Genomic DNA, 19,967 nt, shown 5'->3' with positions numbered 1-19,967 from the left:
CTAGATACCTACTTCAAGTTAGTGCAAGTGCACAGAAACACCAGGAAAACTCTTGCAGAGTCTTATTTAATTGAATGTTTTGCAAACTGCTCAAATTCTACCAGATAAATCGGTGTTGCAAATTTTGCATTTTCTATTAACATTTTCATTTCATGAGAATTTTATACATTTCTTGGAGCGTTTACTTCAATTCTCTACTTGGCTGATTTTTAAAACTATAAAAACGCTTTCCATTGTGTTATTTCACAGTGGAAGTTGCACATTTTACGATAACATTTTCCATGCAATACATAGCGTTTTTTATCTAATTTTCTATCTTTTAGCTAGCTGTGTTTGATTCGACTGCGATGAACAAAGACAAATTTTGATCAAAGTATTTATCCATCCTCTTGGCAAACACTGTGTTCCACCCACCTCTTCTGGTAGTTCAGAATTAGCCTTTTATCTCTGGTCTTATCTAATCTCCTGCAAAACACTCACTGAACATCAATATGGGAATGAGTTAACTCCTCTGGGGGACATAAGGGGGTACTTCAAAAACGGATCCTTAACAAAACTTGTCTTAAAGATTACGAGAACACTGGGTGGTGCTAGCTTAGAAATGGAAGCACTGGGCCAGGATTCTAAAGGTTGCAGGTTTAAATAATAAATTGGAGAATAGATGTGTCACCATTGTGCCCTTGAGTAGTGTAGTATAGGTCACTTTGGAGAAGTGTTAGAAACATGTGTAATAATAAAAAAAGATGGCTGGTAATTAAGGTATATTTAAGCATACAGTATAGCTAGAGAGCAGTTTGGTTGGGGTTCAAAAGTTTGAGTCTACATAGCGAATCTGGGACTTTAGGTCTAATTTAAACCTGGAAATTGACAGAAAGTTTTAGGATTTTGAAAAGCGTAAAATGCAAAGAAATGTTAAAATGTTCTATACTATTTCTAGGTCTATTAGCATTTGTCCCACAGCGCTGAGTTGACGCAGAGCTTGAAATGTATGAAGGATTAGGGAAAGAAAAATGCCAGAGACAATGTTACCAAATGCAACTGATAATGAGATGCAAATGTAGAACCATTACGGGCCACAGAGGAGGGCTGGATTCCAGCAGAGAGTGCTATGTAGGTAGTGTTCCATAAGAAAGAATTGAACACTAGCTTACTACTTACTGAATACTGTGTAGTGTACACTCTATGATACTGGCAGTAATTTAAAAAAATATGCCACTATTCCACAATAAACATTTCAAACAATAGTATATTTTGTTGTAACGAACACGATCACATTAGAAATCGACATGTTGCTTCCGAATGTTCATGTACCATGAAATCAACCACATTCAGCTGAATTACTGACAAGCACCATCCTCCATCAGACATTTCTGCACTGATTCAAATATGTTCACCTTTCCCTCTGGTGCTACTAATAGCACATTTGGCAAGAAACCTCAAAGACGTGGGTTCTGGTCAAATGGAATCCAAGAAGTACTGTAATTGCGTTCACATAAAAAAATGGTGAGCGCAATCCAGAGGTTGCATGTTCATTCTAAAATGAAATTTACACTCCACTGAGGGATAGGTTTAGGGTTGGAGTTTGGGTTGGGAGGGGGTGTTGATAAAATATGCATTCCTGTTGACTGTATTATAGGGTTGGTATTTATACAGATTTCCTGATTCGATTAAATTCCGATTCACAAGCTCTCGATTCGATTCGGATTCGATATCGATTCATTTGGGTATATTTCACTTGTAATGTCCCTTTTGCTTAGATATAAAATAAATTATCTCCCAGCTAATACTGTATAACTTATACAGGGGACCTTTCAACTAGGTACATTACGAAAATATAAATTTTACTAATTATATTTTAATAGTTTTTCATCATTTTGGTCACATTTTGGCTTTTTTTTTTTTTTTTTTGATTAACAGTTTTTATTGGTTCACATATATGTACCTCATAAGACAAAACATATATACACAGAATCAAACTTAACCTCAACTATTACCCCTCCCCCTTCCAAGTGCACCATAACCCCAACAACATAACAGTGGTCCAAACTGACATAGACACACACATGCACAAAAAAATAAAATAAAATCAAAATCAAAATAAACAAATAAAAAAAACACAACAACAATAAACACACATCCACAAATGACAAATACCCGCCCCATTTCTCCACGAACACTTTATACCTCCCCATTCCTCTGAATGTAACTTCCTCAAAGGCCGCCACCCTTCCCATCTCCGAGCACCACTCCTGAAAAGAGGGTGCTCCAGCCAACCTCCAGCCCCTCAAAATGATCTGCCTGGCGACCATTACACTGGTTAAGTCCCAACTCTTTATGTGACTACTTTCAATGTCAATGACCGCTCCATCACCCAAGATACAGAGTCTGGGGCAGAATGATACCTGAATGCCTAACACATCGCACACCAGATTCAACTGCACCTTTACCAAAACTTTTGTATTTCAACACACCCCCAAAAGACATGGGCTACATCTCCGTCCTCTGATTGGCATCGCCAGCAGGTGGGTGTGTCTTTAAGACCAAGCCTATACAACTTAGAGGGGAATTGTATAAGGCGCACCCTTGCATCTCTAGATGCAGTTTTTATGTTTTTTAAAATCCTAGCTCATTCTCCCTCCTCCAATTCCAAGTTTAAATCTTTCTCCCATAATCTCTTGAGAGTGGTTGAGACTCCGTCCCCCAGACTCTGAATTAATAAGGAGTAATACACTGATGCCTCATGACCTTTTCCAAAAGAAGAAATCACCTCTCCTAGAGTATCTGCTGCTTCATGATGGTGCTGCGGATGGCTGCCTCTGTGTGGAGTGCTCCTATTGTTTTGTTGTTTTTGTTTGTTTGTCCTGTGTTTAGTAATCTTTTTCCAGTCAGTTTTACCAGAGACGAACTGCTGAAGATTCGACAGCATATACCAGTCAATCTTTTCCCGGATTTTAAATATTCAGATGTTTTGCTGGACATTTTAGTTGGAGGCGCGGCTGTGTTGTTTGGGAGACCCAGGCGAGGGAGACGAGCAGGCGCGCTGGTCAAGCTCCATCGGCGCAGATTTCGAACAGCGCTGCTGAGCATTCATCTTACGAATCTCTGCTCTCTTCCTAACAAAACGGACTAACTACATCTCCTCACCCGCACAAACAAGGACTTTTCAACCTCTGCTGCCTTGTGTTTCACAGAAACCTGGCTGAGTGAAGCCATTCCGGACAGCACGTTACATCTGCCGGGCTTTCAGCTGTTCAGAGCGGATCGCATCGCGGAGTTAATGGGTAAAACAAGAGGCGGTGGAACATGCCATCAATGAAAGTTGGTGTACAGATGTAACAACGTTAAAGAAGATGTGCTGTCCTAATTTGGAAGTGCTCTTTATTAACTGTAAACTGTAAACTGTAAACCTTTCTACTCGCTAAACAAGGAGTTTTTCTTGTTTATTCTGGTGAGTGTGTATATCGCACCAAACGCGTGTGTGAACACAGCGCTGCAACAGTTGACTGATCAAATCACAGACACAGAACAACAATACCCAGACTCAGTTATTATTATTCTTGGGGATTTTAACAAAGCAAACCTCACATGTGAACTGCCCAAATACACACAGCACATTACATGACCCACCAGAGACAGAAATATACTGGATCACTGCTACACAACAATAAAGGATGCATATCGCTCTGTCCCTAGAGCAGTTTTGGGACTATCTGATCACTGTCTGGTTCATCTTCTTCCAACCTACAGACAGAAACTAAAATCTGCTAAGCCTGTAGTAAGAACTGTAAAGAGATGGACCAATGAAGCAGAGCGTGAACTACAAGCCTGCTTTGACTGCACTAATTGGAGTGTTTTTGAAGCTGCAGACACCAATCTGGACAAGCTCATAGATACTGTAACATATATCAGTTTCTGTGAGGACATGTGCATTCCTACTAGGACTTATTTAAAATTTAACAATGACAAACCATGGTTTACAGCAGAACTCAGGCAGCTTCGTCAGGCCAAAGAGGATGCTTACAGAGTTGGGGATAAAGTCTTGTACAATCAGGCCAGGAACACACTGAATAAGGGAATCAGAGTGGCTAAAAGAAGATACTCAGAGATGCTGAAAAACAAGTTTTCAGCTAACGACCCTGCATCAGTGTGGAGTGGCATGAAACAACCTACGAATTACAGGACTCCTGCCCCCAAACCTGTGGTGGACCAACAACTGGCTGACGACCTGAATGTGTTCTACTGTAGATTTGAAAGGCCCAATCTCACACCCCACACCCACTCTGACCTTCACTTCACACAAACACCAACACCTCCTGCAATCCCCCTCCTCCCCCCTCCTGCTACTCAACCTGCACTTAAGATCTGTGAAGATGATGTATGCCGTGTCTTTCGAAAACAAAGGATAAGGAAAGCACAGGGACCAGATGGCGTTTCACCTGCATGTCTTAGATCCTGTGCTAACCAGCTGGCCCCCATCTTCACACAGATCTTCAATAGATCATTGGAGCAGTGTGAAGTCCCATGCTGTTTCAAACGTTCCACTATCATCCCCATCCCAAAGAAACCAAAAAATCACAGGACTTAATGACTACAGACCTGTCGCCCTGACATCTGTGGTCATTAAGTCATTTGAGAGACTGGTGTTGGCCCACCTGAAGACATCACTGGACCCTTTCTAGATCCCCTTCAATTTGTTTATCGAGCAAACTATTGTCTGTGGATGATGCAGGCAACATGGAATTGCATCATATCCTGCAACATCTGGACAGACCAGGGACATATGCAAGGTTCCTTTTTGTTGACTTCAGTTCGGCTTTCAACACCATCATCCCAGCTATTCTCTGGACTAAATTACACCAACTCTCTGTTCCCATGTCTATCTGTCAGTGGATTACCAGCTTTCTGACAGACAGGCAGCAGCTTGTGAGACAGGAGAATTTCACTTCCAGCACCTGTACAATCAGCACTGGTGCCCCCCAGGGATGTATGCTCTCCCCACTACTCTTCTCCCTCTACACCAATGACTGCATTGCCAAGGACCCCTCTGTCAAGCTCCTGAAGATTGCAGACGACACCAGTGTCATCGGCCTCATCCGAGATGACGATGAGTCTGCATACAGAAGGGAGGTTGAACAGCTGGCTGTCTGGTGCAGTCAAAACAACCTTGAGCTGAACACACTCAAAACGGTGGAGATGATTGTGGACTTTAGGAGGAACCCCCCAACACTGTCCCCCCTCACCATTCTAAACAGCATTGTGGCAGCAGGAGTCATTCAGGTTCCTGGGCACTACTATCTCACAGGACCTGAAGTGGGAGACCCACATTGACTCCATTATGAAAAAGGCCCAGCAGAGGTTGTACTTCCTTCGCCAGTTGAGGAAGTTCAACCTGCCATAGGCACTGCTGATACAGTTCTACTCAGCAGTCATTGAGTCTGTCCTCTGCACTTCTATAACTGTCTTGTTTGGTTCAGCTATGAAATCGGACATCAGAAGACTACAAAGGACAGTTCGGACTGCTGAGAGGATTATTGGTTGCCCCTGCCCTCCCTTCAAGAACTATACACTTCCAGAGTGAGGAAAAAGGCTGGAAAAATCACTCTGGACCCCACTCACCCTGCCCACTACCTTTTTGAACTGTTGCCTTCTGGCCGACACTTCAGAGCTCTGAGCACCAGAACCGTCAGGCACAGGAACAGTTTTTTCCCCCAGGCTATCCATCTCATGAACAGTTAAAACTGCCCCTTTGAGCAATAATTAATATGCAATACACAGCTTAGTCTTTTTATATTATCCAACACATACTACCTCTTCTGCCATTACATTCCCTTGCACTGTATATAACCGATTTGTATTTAGATTTGCACTACATATGTATGTATGTATGTATGTATGTATGTATGTATGTATATGTATTCATATATATGTATATGTGTATATATATGTATGTGTGTGTGTGTATATATATATATATATATATATATATATATATATATATATATATATATATTGTCTATTGTGAATTCTATATATACTTTTTTCTTTTCAATATTTATCTATTTTTTATTCAATTGTAATTATTTTTTAAAAGTCTTGTTGCTGTTTTGTATTGTTGTGTACTGGAAGCTCCTGTCACCAAGACAAATTCCTTGTATGTGTAAGCATACTTGGCAATAAAGCTTATTCTGATTCTGATTCTGTATGCTATACCCAAAAAATGGTACAGAGCAAGTGGCGTAGCTGACGATACTTAAAAAAACTGAGATCTGAGGATCCCAAAATAATGAACCAAATTTTCAAAGGATCTCATCACACCACTCTCATAAAAGATCACCGAGTGTATTAACCCCCCTTGCAATCCACTCTGACCAACAAAAAGGGGACTTATTAATGCATAGTTTGGGGTTTAGCCATTGGCTCGAGGCAATATTTAGATAAATATATGAATTAAACACTCTGGACACTTCTGTCCATACTGAGTGCAAATGTGAAATAATGGGGTGTGATTTAACTTCTCTGGTTAGATTGACAGAAAGGCTTTGCAATCGCAAAATAGGGGCAAGAACTTCTTGTTCAATGCAGAACCAGGGAGGGGCTCTTTCAGGTGGAAGCGACCAATGAGCCAAATGTCTGAGACCGAACGCATAATAATAAAACAAAATCTTTGGTAGGCCTAGCCCACCTTTGTCAATCAGCCTATGCAGCTTGTAATCTGGGGTGCTTACCACTCCAAATAAAAGACTTCGCTATGCTCTCAAATTGCTTGAAATAAGAGAGGGGGACATCTACCGGGAGAGACTGTAGCAGGTAGTTAAATTTTGTAATACAGTTCATTTTAATAACATTAATCTTCCCAATCATCGATAAATATAATGAAGCCCACCTGCCTATATCGCTCAAAATCCTTTTTATTAAAGGGTCAAAATTAACTCTAACTAAATCAAACAATTTGTTGGGAATAAAATACCCAAATACTTAATGCCCTGTTTGGGCCACTGGAAGGTGCCTAGCTGGAAGGCCGTTATTGGACAGTATGCTGTCAGAGACATAGCTTTGGATTTAGACCAGTTGACTTTGTATCCTGAGAATTTGGAAAAGGAATTAATAATTCTGTGGAGGCAAGGCATAGATTTAGTAGGGTCAGAGACGAATAATAAAATATCATCTGCATAAAGCAGAAGCTTATGCGCCACGCCTCCCACCACCACCCTTGGAAAATGATCCTCCTTTCTTATCGCGGCTGCTAATGGTTCCAGGGCATGACAGAACAATAATGGGGAAAGAGGGCAACCTTGCTGGGTTTTTACATCTAGCTGGATTAGGGAAATTGGATGGTAACTCTTACACTCGCTTGGATCTTTGTCTTTTTTAAGAATCAGACTGATCCGGGCTTGCGTCATGGTTGGCGGAAGGTTTCCATTCTTTAATGATTCAGAATAAACTTCTAACAAAAGTGGAGCCAGTTCTGTAGCATAAGACCTAAAAAATTCAGCAGCAAAACCATCTGGCCCCGGAGCATTGCCTGTAGGTAAGGCCTTAATTACCTTATCAAGTTCCTCCAAGGTTATCTCAGAATCAAGAGAGTTTTTTTGCTCAGTCGTCAATTTAGGTTGTTCTAATGGTTCGACAAAAATTCTAATACCTTCATCAGAAGACGAAGATGTGGAACTATAGAGATCAAGATAGAATTCTTTAAAGCCATTATTAATATCAATGGCCGAGGTAAAAATTTCACCACCAGCAGATTTCACTGAAGGAAAGGTAGAAAAAGATCCTCTCTGCTTTATATATCTTGCCAAAAGCTTCCCTGCTTTGTCCCCTGACTCAAAATATGACTGTCTTGCCCTGAGTAACCAAAACTCCAATTTCCGCGACAAAATAGTATTATATTTGTATTTCAAACGGGTCAATTCTCTGAGGCCATTAGATGGCATTCGGTGCTTCCGCTCTGCCTCTGCACTTTTAATATTCCCTTCCAACTCCACTAGTTCTCGTGCTTTGGATTTTTTGGTGAATGAGGCATACTGTATGATCCGACCCCTAAGAACCGCATTAAGTGCCTCCCAAGCCACGCCCACAGAGGATACTGAGGACCAGTTGGTCTCCATATAGACATTGATTTCAGTCTTTAGCATTTGTTGGAAATCAGGATTTTGCAAAAGGTATACTGTGGCAGCGGGGGCGTGGTCAAGCATCTCTCCGGAGAGAGAAAAAGCGGTAAGGGCGCTTACACCTGAGCTAAATTATGTATAACACCTGTCTCTAATTTCAGTGAGCACGGGGAGAGCGGCATAAATAGAGACACACCGCAAATAGGAGAGGGAGAGCCTGGGCACGACAGACCTGAGCAAGAAGCAAGGAGTTTTTATTACAAATGATGAGAGTTTATTTTTGTGAAGCGGTGTGTAATTGTTGATTAACTTTGTGCATAACGCAAAGACTGGGAGACTGTAATTGGTGCTGCAGAGAGAGAGAAAATAAACCCTGACCTGAACCAGGAAAACTGCTTCTCGCGTCCTCTTTACATATACATTAAAGCACCAGCTGTATGATTTATTTTTCTCCGTATGTGGCAACATCTCCAAGCTCACCAGGGCATGATCTGAGACTTAGATGTTTCCAACTGAGCAATCGACAACAGATGAAATGAGGGACTTAGAAAAAAAATCTATTCTAGAATAAATCTTATGGACTGATGAAAAAAATGTATAGTCTCTACCAGATGGGTTCAAAAGTCGCCAAACATCTGCAAGACCAAGAATGTTATACATCCTGTGAAGCGTCAATGTTGCTCCAGGGGGCTTACACACTTTTGCTTCACTATGATCAAGGACTGAGTCCATCAAAAGATTAAAGTCTCCTCCCAATATTATATTATGAGGGGTGCCAGCAGCTTGCAACATCCCTTCAAGATCTATAAAAAAGCCCTGATCATCAGCATTAGGTGCGTAAATATTAGCCAAAATCAGACTTTGCCCCTGAATTTCTGCTAGAACAACAATGACTCTTCCTGATTTGTCTTTAATCTGTTTGAGGCATTTGAATTGTAGATGTTTATTTATCAATATAATGACCCCCCTGCTCTTACTTGAGCCAGCACTAAAAAAAGAATGTCCACCCCATATCTTCCCAAATTTTTCAGCTTCCTGTGGGGAAAGATGTGTTTCTTGAAGAAACACAATATCATATTTCTTACGCTTAAGAAAATAAATAATCTTCCTTCTTTTTATGGGGTGCCCCAACCCATTCACATTCCATGTGGAGAAAGATAACCCACTCGTATTAACATTTGACATTTTATATAATAGAAAAAATACATTGTGCATCAAAAACAAAATTACAAAGACCACATTTCAACATCAATGCAACAGTCAAACTCCGAACTTTCCCCAGAACAAAACAAACAGAAAAAAGAAAAACATGCGCATTAACCCCACGCACGACAGCGCCAACCGGCATCAATCCCTCTAAACTCAGTCCATGTACGCCTACGAGAACCCCCGTGACAACTTTGCCGTCGGATTGCTCAAGTCTGGTGCTTCTATACAGATTTTGTGAGGCAAAATTACATAACAGAAAATATTTTGTAAAACAGAACCCAGCTAACTGGCAAAATAAACAGAAAGAAATTAAGATTCATTCACAGAACTGTCTCGAAGGTGTGTTCCCCCACAAAACAAGCTCCAGCTGATATAAAGCCGTTCAGTTTCCTCGGACAGAGAAACAAGTGTTCAGTGAGCCGGCTGTTTATGAGTGCAGCAGATGACGTAATCATTCCAATGTCTCACGAAGATACTCCACAAAAACTCCAGCCAACAGGAGGCATAAGCACAAAGAAAGAACAGATTCATCCACAACTGTCCCGAAGGAGTGTTATTCCACAAAACAAACTCCAGCCGCTAGTCGGAACCAGCACAAAAAGAAACAAAACAGGCATCCCGGTTCCTCGGATGATCAAAAGTCAAATTCACTTGGAGGCCACATAAAAAAAAAAAATACATCATGACTTACTCAGTCCGTCATCTTTATAAAAGACATCCTTTGTGTGGGCATGTGATTATTTTGTGGTCATCTATAGTGTCCATTCTCAATCTGGCCAAGAACTTCATTGTAAAAGCGATCTTCCTTCAATGCAAAAGTTTCTTGAAGGAAATGTCATTCCACAAAACAAACTCCAGCCGCTAGGCGGAGCCAACGCAGAAAGAAACAAAAATGGCGCCCAGCTTCCTTAGACAGTCGAGTTATGTACAGTGAGTCAGCCCACTCACATAAGTAACATGCAATGGTTTACTCACCCATAGTTTCTATAAAGGACAGTGCTTTTTTGGGGCATAAAAATACTTTGCGGCCATCTTTGTTGTCTATCCTCAGTTTGGCCAGAAACATCAGTGCAAAAGCGATCTTCCGTTGGTGTAAGAGTTTCTTACGATCCTTGAACCGATCGCGTTTCTCTCGTCGAATTCGCTTTCCTTTGCTCCTCGCCTGGCGCAACATGAGATCTTTATCAGATGATCTCAGAAATTTGGCCAGAATTGATCGGGGCCTGTCTCCATCAGTGGATCTCCGAGCCGGGACTCTGTGAACTCGCTCGATTTCCAGCTTATGGCCTGTTATGTCGAGCAGACTCGGGAAGAGTTTGTCCAGGAATTTCACCACATCTCTGCCCTCTTCATGCTCAGGAATTCCAACAATTCGTATATATTGTTTCTTTGATTCCTATTTTCAAGATCTTCAGGGCGCGGGCGGATTAGCGGATAATTCCCTTTCCGATGACTCCAGATAATCGATTTGTTTCTCAACATCTGCCACTCTTGTGACCAACTCAGAGAATTTTGTTTCCATCGCCGTAATAGATTGACGTATTACAGCGAGATCCTCCAAGTCAGCAACAACCTTCATCAGCATCACTGAGATGTTGGACAGTTGACACTGAATTTCTTCTCCTGACGTGCCTTCCAAATCGAGTCCCTGGCTGGCAGGGCTGCCAGAGGTTTCAGCTAGAGCACATAAGTGTCTTTTAAAGTCTGAGGATTTTGACTTCTTTGCCATGTTTACCTCAAAGAGCAAATATGTAACTGGGTGTATCGAATCTCACTGGATTATAACATGAAAATAATTAAAAACTAGCAAAGTGCGCAGAGCTAGTCGCTCACATGTCTGCTGGATTCACATGATCCGTCCACATTTTGGCTTTTTAAAAATGAACCAATCTATGTATTCAATCAATAAATTAGATATATTTCATACATTATTTTTCTTGTTACTCTTTTTTATTGCAGAATTTAAAAAGTATTTACATTGATTTGTTGAACACGCGCTAAAACTGGTACTGTCTCTTTAAGGAAACCCGGCATTTCTGTAAAGAGCGTCTTTTAATGAGCGCATGTGTGGCATGGGGGGGCATGGTCATATGTCGGTCTACAGGAGAGGGAGAGCGGTAAGGCTCATCACCTGGGTTGTGAGTACTCTAACACCTGTCTCTAATTATAGTGATGGCGGAGGGAGATCTGAAAAGGCACGCCAGAGCGTCAGTGTGGGAAAGAGAGTGACTGGAAAGCACGACAGCCCGGACTAAGAGAGTCATTAATTGGGCTTTCATTTATTTACAAATTATTTTATGTAATCGACGGTTACAGTCGATTGTGTGCTTAAAAAAGCAAACAATTAAAAGAGACTGACCTTGAACCTGCTTTGTTGTCTCCTGACTCCTCCAATGCCCACGAACGTAACATTTCACAGCATGTTAACGAGACAGAACTCGAATGGTTTATCTTGTTTTTGTTTTTTTATCAACAACTGACTATAAAAGGCAGAAAAGGTATTAAAAGAGATATTATTCAATGACAAATGGGTCGCATGGATCTCCTCTTTGGACACGCATCACATGGAACAATTTTTACTCTCAACATGCAGTGAAACGATCTCGCTGCTGAATACTCCACCACTCTACTACACTATTACCAGCCAGTTGCCAAATATATATATATTAATCGCATAGCACAAACTTTGGTTGCTAATGCGAGTGATTTCCTCTCATTGTAGTAAAAGGCTGCGCCAGGACTTTGGTTGCGTGTAGAGTAAAAGATCGATCTTGGGATTTAAGAATCAATATCGAGATCATTCAAATAAAGATTGCAATGCATCTGAAAATCAATATTTTTTACCCACCCCTCCTATATTACATCATTAGCAACTAAAAATACAACTCACTTTTGGCACCACTCTGTGACTACAGCTCACAAGTGTCTATATGTTCAAAAATACTTCCAGCTTCGGCCACTAGGGGCAGTGGTTCAGATTTTGGTAAGCAGAGACTGGTGTCAGCAGCAGAACCTTTGACTGACTGTTGCCGAATTTACAGTGCGATCAGTATGGTTGTTACATGAACTCATATTGCGAATGAGTGACATCCAGTTACCATGTTGGTAATAATAACGGTTATTTTCCATTTTTAATAAAATTTGTGATAAAAATATATTTTGCAGAAACTTTTGGAAGTCCAGTAAAATAATAATAATAATAATAAAAAAAGAGATATAAAAAAATTATGGCTGTATTGTTTTCAAAAGCTCTTAAAATTTTTGCGTGCAATTTGCATCAGATGGTTTGTGAGTTTACAGTATTTATTCTAGTATACGGACCTGCTGTCTAAAGATGTAAACCCAGGAGTTATCCATTCAGCATATTAGTGTACCAAGTTGATTTGAATGAAAGGCATCTGCTAAATGGCAAGAATGAGAGGCAGTGGAACACAGCCAAGTGTCTGTGCCTCTAGTGACACCAAAAGGAATTGCAAAAATAATGACTGTTTTCAAACCGGTTTCCAAACACTCTCCACGTCTGTCGTTGGTTGGACAAGCAGGAGGAATCAACCTACAAATGATGGCTTACTTATACAGTAGTTGTCTCTGCGTATTAAACTGGGACAGATGGGCTATGCACCTATCTTAGCTGACACTGAATTTGGCACCAAGTTTGTGATTTGACTACATGTGGCTTGCAGGTTTTAACTCTCTTTGAAAAGCCTGTGAACGCTCTGCTGTGCTGGCACACAAACTTAGTGCCATCATATTTGTATGTTAGACAGATGCATACATTTTGGCTGAAATCTTTGCTGCCTCTGTTTTTGGTCTCGGGCGACTGAGGCAATCAGGCACTGTGTGCGCTAACGCTGCTCATTAGCAGTATTAATTAAGAGCACTTTTGAAGGTCTTTGCTGTCCTCTGAGTCAATGAGAACTCAGGAATAAAGGGATGTGGAAGATCACAGATGAGAAAAGAGGTCACAGAATTGTGGCAGACATATGAATTGGATATCATGGCTATATCAAAGAATAACAGTATTGTTTGATGTTTACTGTAGGCTCAGAAGCTCATACTTCAGTACATATTTGTGTTTGGTTCTGTGTACCATTTATTAGATCTGCCAGTCGAGGGAGCTGTGGGTTAACTGCACCCTGTAAAAGGTAGCGCAATTCTGGGGCGGAGTGGTTGAGTCTCATAAAATCACATTACTCTGCCCTTTCCTTCAGGGGTAACTCAAACATTTTTACAAAAATCAAAGTAGTATAACAATACATCACCTTCAATTAAAGAAAAGTTCACCAACAAATAAATACTCAGTCACTGTTTACACACTCTTATGTTGCTCCAAACCAGTATGCTGTTATTTCTTTTGTGGAACTCAAACAAAGAATTTTTGTTGAATTTTGAAACAGTTCTTTTCCATACAACAACAATTCATAGTGACAATAAGTGTCGATACTTGTACATTTTGGAGCTTGACAGCTATGGCTATTATAAACCATGAACTGGACCTTCCAGTTCTTATTATATTTGTATGGAAAAGAGCTAAGTAAGTATTCTTCAAAATTTCTCCTTTTGTGTTCTCTTAAAAAAACATCAACAATAACAGCATAAAGGTTTGGATCGACATGAGGGTGAGTAAATGGTGACAGTATTTTCATTTTTGGGTGAAATATTCCTTTAATAACAACAGACATTGGTTCTGCCATTGTGACTTTGCTCATTGTTTGATCATTGAGTTAAATGACATAATAGGTTAGACATTTCCAATAACATCTCCATCTACAATAGTAGACTTGATTAATTTTTTTATTTTTTTATTTAGTTCCACCAGAGGGCAGAGCATAATAGTGATGACACAGAGAGATGTTGGATATGAAAGCATACAGCATGGTTAAGTGATACTTGCAACAGCTAAAGAGAACAGAAGTGAACTATCTCTGATTAGTCTACAACTCACCTCTACGAACAGAAAGCATGGCACAATATATGTGCTTCTCTTAACTCCTCCCCTCCCAACAATTCTCCTTCTGTCCATCTCACTTGTTTGCGGTATATCAGTGAGTCACCCTGAAAAAAATAAAAACACACAGGAATCGGCTATTTAACATAGATTGGCATTTACTGAAGGAAAAAATGGTGCTTGCAATGCAGCAAAATAATAGATTTAAAGTTTTGATAGGCTAAGGTTTTAGGCTTTGGTTTTGTGTGAATGAAATGCTGCATTATTTAATCAACACATAGTCACTGTGCCATATAAAGGAGGCTAGAAATGGTTAAATACTGTATATGCAAGACAGACAAGATCTATCACAGTATATAACATATATACAAATAGATGCAAGAAAGACCAATGGCAATTCAGTTTGCAAATATTACCTTGATGTCACCTTTGTTGGTTAAATTTTAAATGCTAAACATTTTTTGTGCACTAACTAGTACATAAAGTAAATTTTAGCATGTGAAATACATGCTGGTTGGAACCACTGCAGAGTTTTGTTTAATAACTATGCTATGGTTAGTGAGCAATCACTTTCATAGGTGACATCTACCTGTCTTAATCGGTAGTTCAACCTCCATTCTTCACCATAATGGTAACCCCCAAAACTCCAACATAACAGAAACTCTTTAAATCTCAACATAACAAAACATAAAACACCACGTATCCCCCTTTATATTAATCTTGCACAAAAACACTTAAAATAACACTTAATTTTAACATTCACTCTCCCAATCGAGTCCTATGCAAAGCATGCTGTAAAATGGAAATCCCCTGCCCAGTTTCATCAATGCTACATAAACACCACAAAAAGTATTCATGTAGTTCCAACTCAAATGGATTAAGTAAACTTCCATTTTACAAATTCAAATGGATAGAACACAATGAAATCAAGTTGTGACAAAGTGTTCTAGAATTGTGTTGCTTTAGTTCATTTTAATTAAGTAAGTTGAACACATTTTATTTTTATTTTTTGTGTGTGTGTACTTAGGGTGAAGGTTTAGAACAAACCAGAGGCCAGAGTAACAAAAATTTCCTAAGAAAATTGTATAAAAGTTCTTAGATAAGCTCTTTCCCATAAATTGTGCATGTAGAAAACATTTTCATTTTGTAAATTATGCATACATATATATATATATATATATATATATATATATATATATATATATATATTTAGAATAACAGCAAGTATACATTTTTAACCTACTGTATGATTACAGAATGATACTGTGTGATTATAAACAACAGAGGATAAAGTTTACAATGGTTTCCAGATGCAATTACATGTTTTTGTAGTATTAAAGCAGAATAAATAGACAGATTAATGAAGCTATTCCATAATTCTACACCATGACATGAGGTTATCCATATAATTACAACCCCAAATTGGGACAGGATGGAAAATGCTAATAAAAACAAAAAGGAGAGATCTGTAAATTCGATTCACCCTGTGCTATATTGAAAGTACTACAAAAACACATTATGTAATGTTTTACTGGTTTTTTGTAACATTTCACATCGCCTGATTGCAACATGCTTCAAAAACTTTGGGACAGTCGAGTGTTTACCACTGTGTTCTTCTAATAACTCTTAAGTGTTTGGGCACTGAAGAAAACCCCATGTGAAAATGTTTAAATGTGGACTCGCCAGAACACAAAACACGATTCAACTCTTCTACTTTCCATCTCAGATGAGACTGAGCCCAAAGAAGTCAGTGGCCCTTCTGGACAGTGATGATATATGGCTTCTGCTTTGTATAGTAAAGCTTTAACTTTTATCTGTTGATGCAGTGGCTAACGGTATTGAGTGACAAAGGTTTACCAAAGTATTACAGAGCCCATGTTGTGATATCCATCACAAGCTCATGACAGTGACGTCTGAGGAATCGGAGATCATGCACATTCAGAAGAATATTTTAACTATATTGTGCATTATAGAGGGTGAAATGCCCAAAATCCTTCCAATTTGTCTTTGGGGAACACTGTTCTCAAAGTGCCGGATTATTTGCTGACGCATCTGTTGGCAAATTGGTGAGCTGCGACCCATCCTTGCTCTTGAAGGACTAGGCTTTTTTTGATTCTCCTTATGTTCTATAACACGATTGCCTCACCTGTTTCACATCACCTTGTTATTTCAACTTGTCAGATTGTTATTAGTCGTGAATTGCCCCCTTCTAAACTTTTATGAAATGTGTTGCAGAAAAAAATGTATATACACCAATGAACCAAAACATTATGACCACCTGCCTAATATGCTGTTTTTCCTCCACGTGCCGCCAAAACAGCACCGACATGAGGCATGGACTCTACAAGACCCCTGAAGGTGTCATGTGGTATCTGGTACCAAGACATTTGCAGCAGATCCTTCAAGTCCTGTAAGTTGCAAGGTGGAGCCGCTGTGGATCAACTTGCTGGTCCAGTACATCCCACAGATGCTCAATCGGATTGAGATTTGGGGAATTTGGAGACCAGGGCAACACCTTGATCTCTTCATCATGTTCCTCAAACCATTCCCGAACTATGTGTGCAGTGTGGCAGGGTGCATTATCCTGCTGAAAGAGGCCACTGCCATCAGGGAATACCATTGCCATGAACTGTACTGCAACGACTGCAACGATGTTTAGGTAGGTGGCACATGTCAAATTGACGTCTACATGAATGGCCAGACCCAGGGTTTCCCAGTGGAACATGCCCAGAGCATCACACTCCCTCCACTGGCTTGTCGTCTTCCCACAGTGCATTCTGGTGCCATCACTTCCCCAGGTAAATGGCGCACACGTACACGTCCGTCCATGTGATGTGAAGGAAAACAGGACTTATCGGACCAGGCAACCTTCTTCCACTGCTCCAAGGTCCAGTTGACACTCGTGTGCCCATGGTAGGTGCTTTCGAAGGTGGACAGGGGTCATCATGGGCACGCTGACTAGTCTGCGGCTACGCAGCCCCATACGCAGCAGGGTGCAATGCACTATGTGTTGTGACACATTCCTCCCGTAATCATCATTAACATTTTCTGTGACTTGTGCCACAGTTGACCTTCTGTCGGTTCGGACCAGACGGGATAGCCTTTGTTGCCCTTGCGCATCGATGAGCCTGGGGCGCCCAACACACTGTCGCAGGTTTGTGGTTTGTCCCTTCTCGGGCCACTGTCGGTAGGTACTCAACACTGCTGACCAATAGCACCCCACAAGCCTTGCTGTTTCAGAGATGCTCTGACCCAGTCATCTGTCCATAACAATTCCAAAAGTTGCTCAGGTCTTTACTCCTGCTCATTTGTCCTGCATTCAACACGTTGACTACAAGAACTAATTGTTCGCTTACCATCTAATCTACCCAGACCTTGACGTGTGGCCTTGTTAGGAGATGATCAACATTATTCGCTTCACCTGTGTGTGGTTATAATGTTTTGGCTAATCAGTGTATCTTCAAAAAGCAATGCAGTTGATAAGGTAAAATCATGAAGTACCTTGGCTTTATATTGTATAATGTTTGAAAGCGAGTCAAAGTACATTTAGAAATCACTCCTTTTTGATTTTATTGGCATTATGCATACTGTTCCAACTTTTTGGAACTGGGTTGTATATTGCATTAACAATAATTCCCCCATCACCAACTCTGTACTGTATCTTGAAATTGAAATCCAGTCTAGCAGTGTAGCATCAGGAACATTATCAGCACAGCGACTGTTCATTCCATTTGCAGCAGGGACTTTGTGAAAGAGAACTGAATTCCCACTGTGCCAAACACATCATTATTTGTAGGACCAGAAGCTGAAATATGGGATTAGAATCTTATTCCATCAATTTACGCAGAGAGCAAGAAAGAATGTGTGCCTTGAGAGAGCAAAGGATTCTCTCTCTAATCTCTCAAAGTTTGATGTATATCACAAACACACACTCCAACACATGTTGCTCCCAGAAAAATGCACAGCTAAAAAGACAAAAAAAAATAAAAAAATAAATATAAGCTCTATTCTGGGACACTGTAATACTCACGGGGCGAGATCACATTTATCTTATCTCCACCATTGATATATAAAGAGGGGGTGAAGCAGGAACAAAAACAAATGAATAAAACATGAGGTTTAGCTTGTGTCTTTAGTGCTGTGTTCCGCAGGCACAGCAGCAAACACAACAGCACAAACATCTTGTAGCTGTCACCATCTACACAGAGATGTTAAAAATCTAAAAACGCTGAGGCACAGATCGAAAAGGGATGAAAATGATTTTACGCACCAATTAAGATGCACTTATAAGATGTTTATAACTGGTTTGCATCTCAACCAAACTAAAGTGAGGCACAAGATATTTTCTTCTTTTTATTGAGGCTCTGAAGTTCGCTTCGTTTATAATTTAAAAGTACCTGTTACAAATAGAAAGCTCCTGGCAAACTATTTGTCATTCTCGGGGAATGTTAGCTTTCATTTCAAAGTTAGTTTTTTAGATTCTTTTCTGAGTGCCCTTGGTTTCCAAGCTGGACCAGGCTGATTTATGTTGGTTTGGGGCTAGTTTACCTTGGGACCCTGCATAGTCATGCTCCATATCAGAAAAAAAAGTTGTTGTTGAACCAATGGTGCTTTGCCATCAAATACGCAAAATCTGGTATGATGCGCTGGGGCAGCATTTTTTAATAAAAAAAAATGTGAATCATGATTGTGAATAACGACTTATATTTCAGTCTGTTCCTAACAGTGACTTCAGAAGGCTTGGAAAATATAGATTCGTGTGGACTACATTTACGGTACTTTTATGTTTGTATTTTTGTCCTTTATGGAGTTTGACATAGTCTCTATGAACTGTCCTTGTATGGAAAAGGGCTAAAGAAAATTTATATTACAGAGTGCAACAGTGCAGAAGTATTTTTCCCATTCATTTCTTCCATAGGGATTTCATAAAACCCTTCAACAAATAAGCAAATCTGTGACATTAACTGTTATCTCATTTTGTGCAAAAGGACAAGTTTTCTTTCATTAAACTTTCACATGATGCTCTGTGAAAATTCACATACAGGATCATGATTATATCATAACCTATATATATAATAACCTATTATATCACATATCATTACCGCGGAGACCTAGGGTGTATGGAGGCTCATGCTATTCTCTGCGGCATCCACTCACAACTCACCACACGCCCCACCGAGAGCGAGAACCACATTATAGCGACCATGAGGAGGTTAACCCAATGTGACTCTACCCACCCTAGCAACCGGGCCATTTGGTTGCTTAGGAAGCCTAACTGGAGTCATTTGGTACTAGAAAATCACTTGCCATTATATCAAACACAGTTGAAAGCTATTTGGTTCGTTAAATGAAGCTTAAAGTTGTCTTTGTGTTTGTTTTTGAGTTGCCACAGTATGCAATAGACTGGCATGTCTTAAGGTCAGTATTAAGTCAAAAATGGCACACACACACACACAAAAAAACAAAAAACAAACAAACAAAAAACAGCTTTCTCTAGAAACTCTTCAATCAATCATTGTTTTGAGGATAGAAGGCTATACAATGCTTGAAATTGCCAAAAAACTGAAGATTTCATACAAAGGTGTACACTACAGTCTTCAAAGAGAAAGGACAACTGGCTCTAACAAGGACAGAAAGAGATGTGGAAGGCCAGATGTACAACTAAACAAGAGGATAAGTACATCAGAGTCTCTAGTTTG

The 19,967-nt window shown here is 40.1% G+C and overlaps 1 protein-coding gene across 10 annotated transcripts in view; it reads right to left on the bottom strand.

The window, feature by feature from the left end:
* plppr2b (phospholipid phosphatase related 2b) overlaps positions 1 to 19,967 on the bottom strand; it is a 97,251-nt gene that overhangs the window by 59,807 nt on the left and 17,477 nt on the right. For all 10 annotated transcript variants that reach the window (XR_007898232.1, XR_007898233.1, XM_051707743.1 and 7 more), the window contains one exon: positions 14,266 to 14,375. Coding sequence is in view for 8 of the 10 variants with exons in the window: in XM_051707743.1 (XP_051563703.1) it covers positions 14,266 to 14,343 (78 nt within the window). In the remaining 2 variants the exon portion in view is untranslated. The remainder of the gene's footprint in view (positions 1 to 14,265; positions 14,376 to 19,967) is intronic.

Source organism: Myxocyprinus asiaticus, chromosome 9 (assembly GCF_019703515.2).
Source record: "Myxocyprinus asiaticus isolate MX2 ecotype Aquarium Trade chromosome 9, UBuf_Myxa_2, whole genome shotgun sequence".
In the NCBI taxonomy this organism is placed as follows: Eukaryota; Metazoa; Chordata; class Actinopteri; order Cypriniformes; family Catostomidae; genus Myxocyprinus; species Myxocyprinus asiaticus.
The sequence above is the reverse complement of the archived record's forward strand: the minus strand, read 5'-3'. Positions and strand labels throughout refer to the sequence as shown.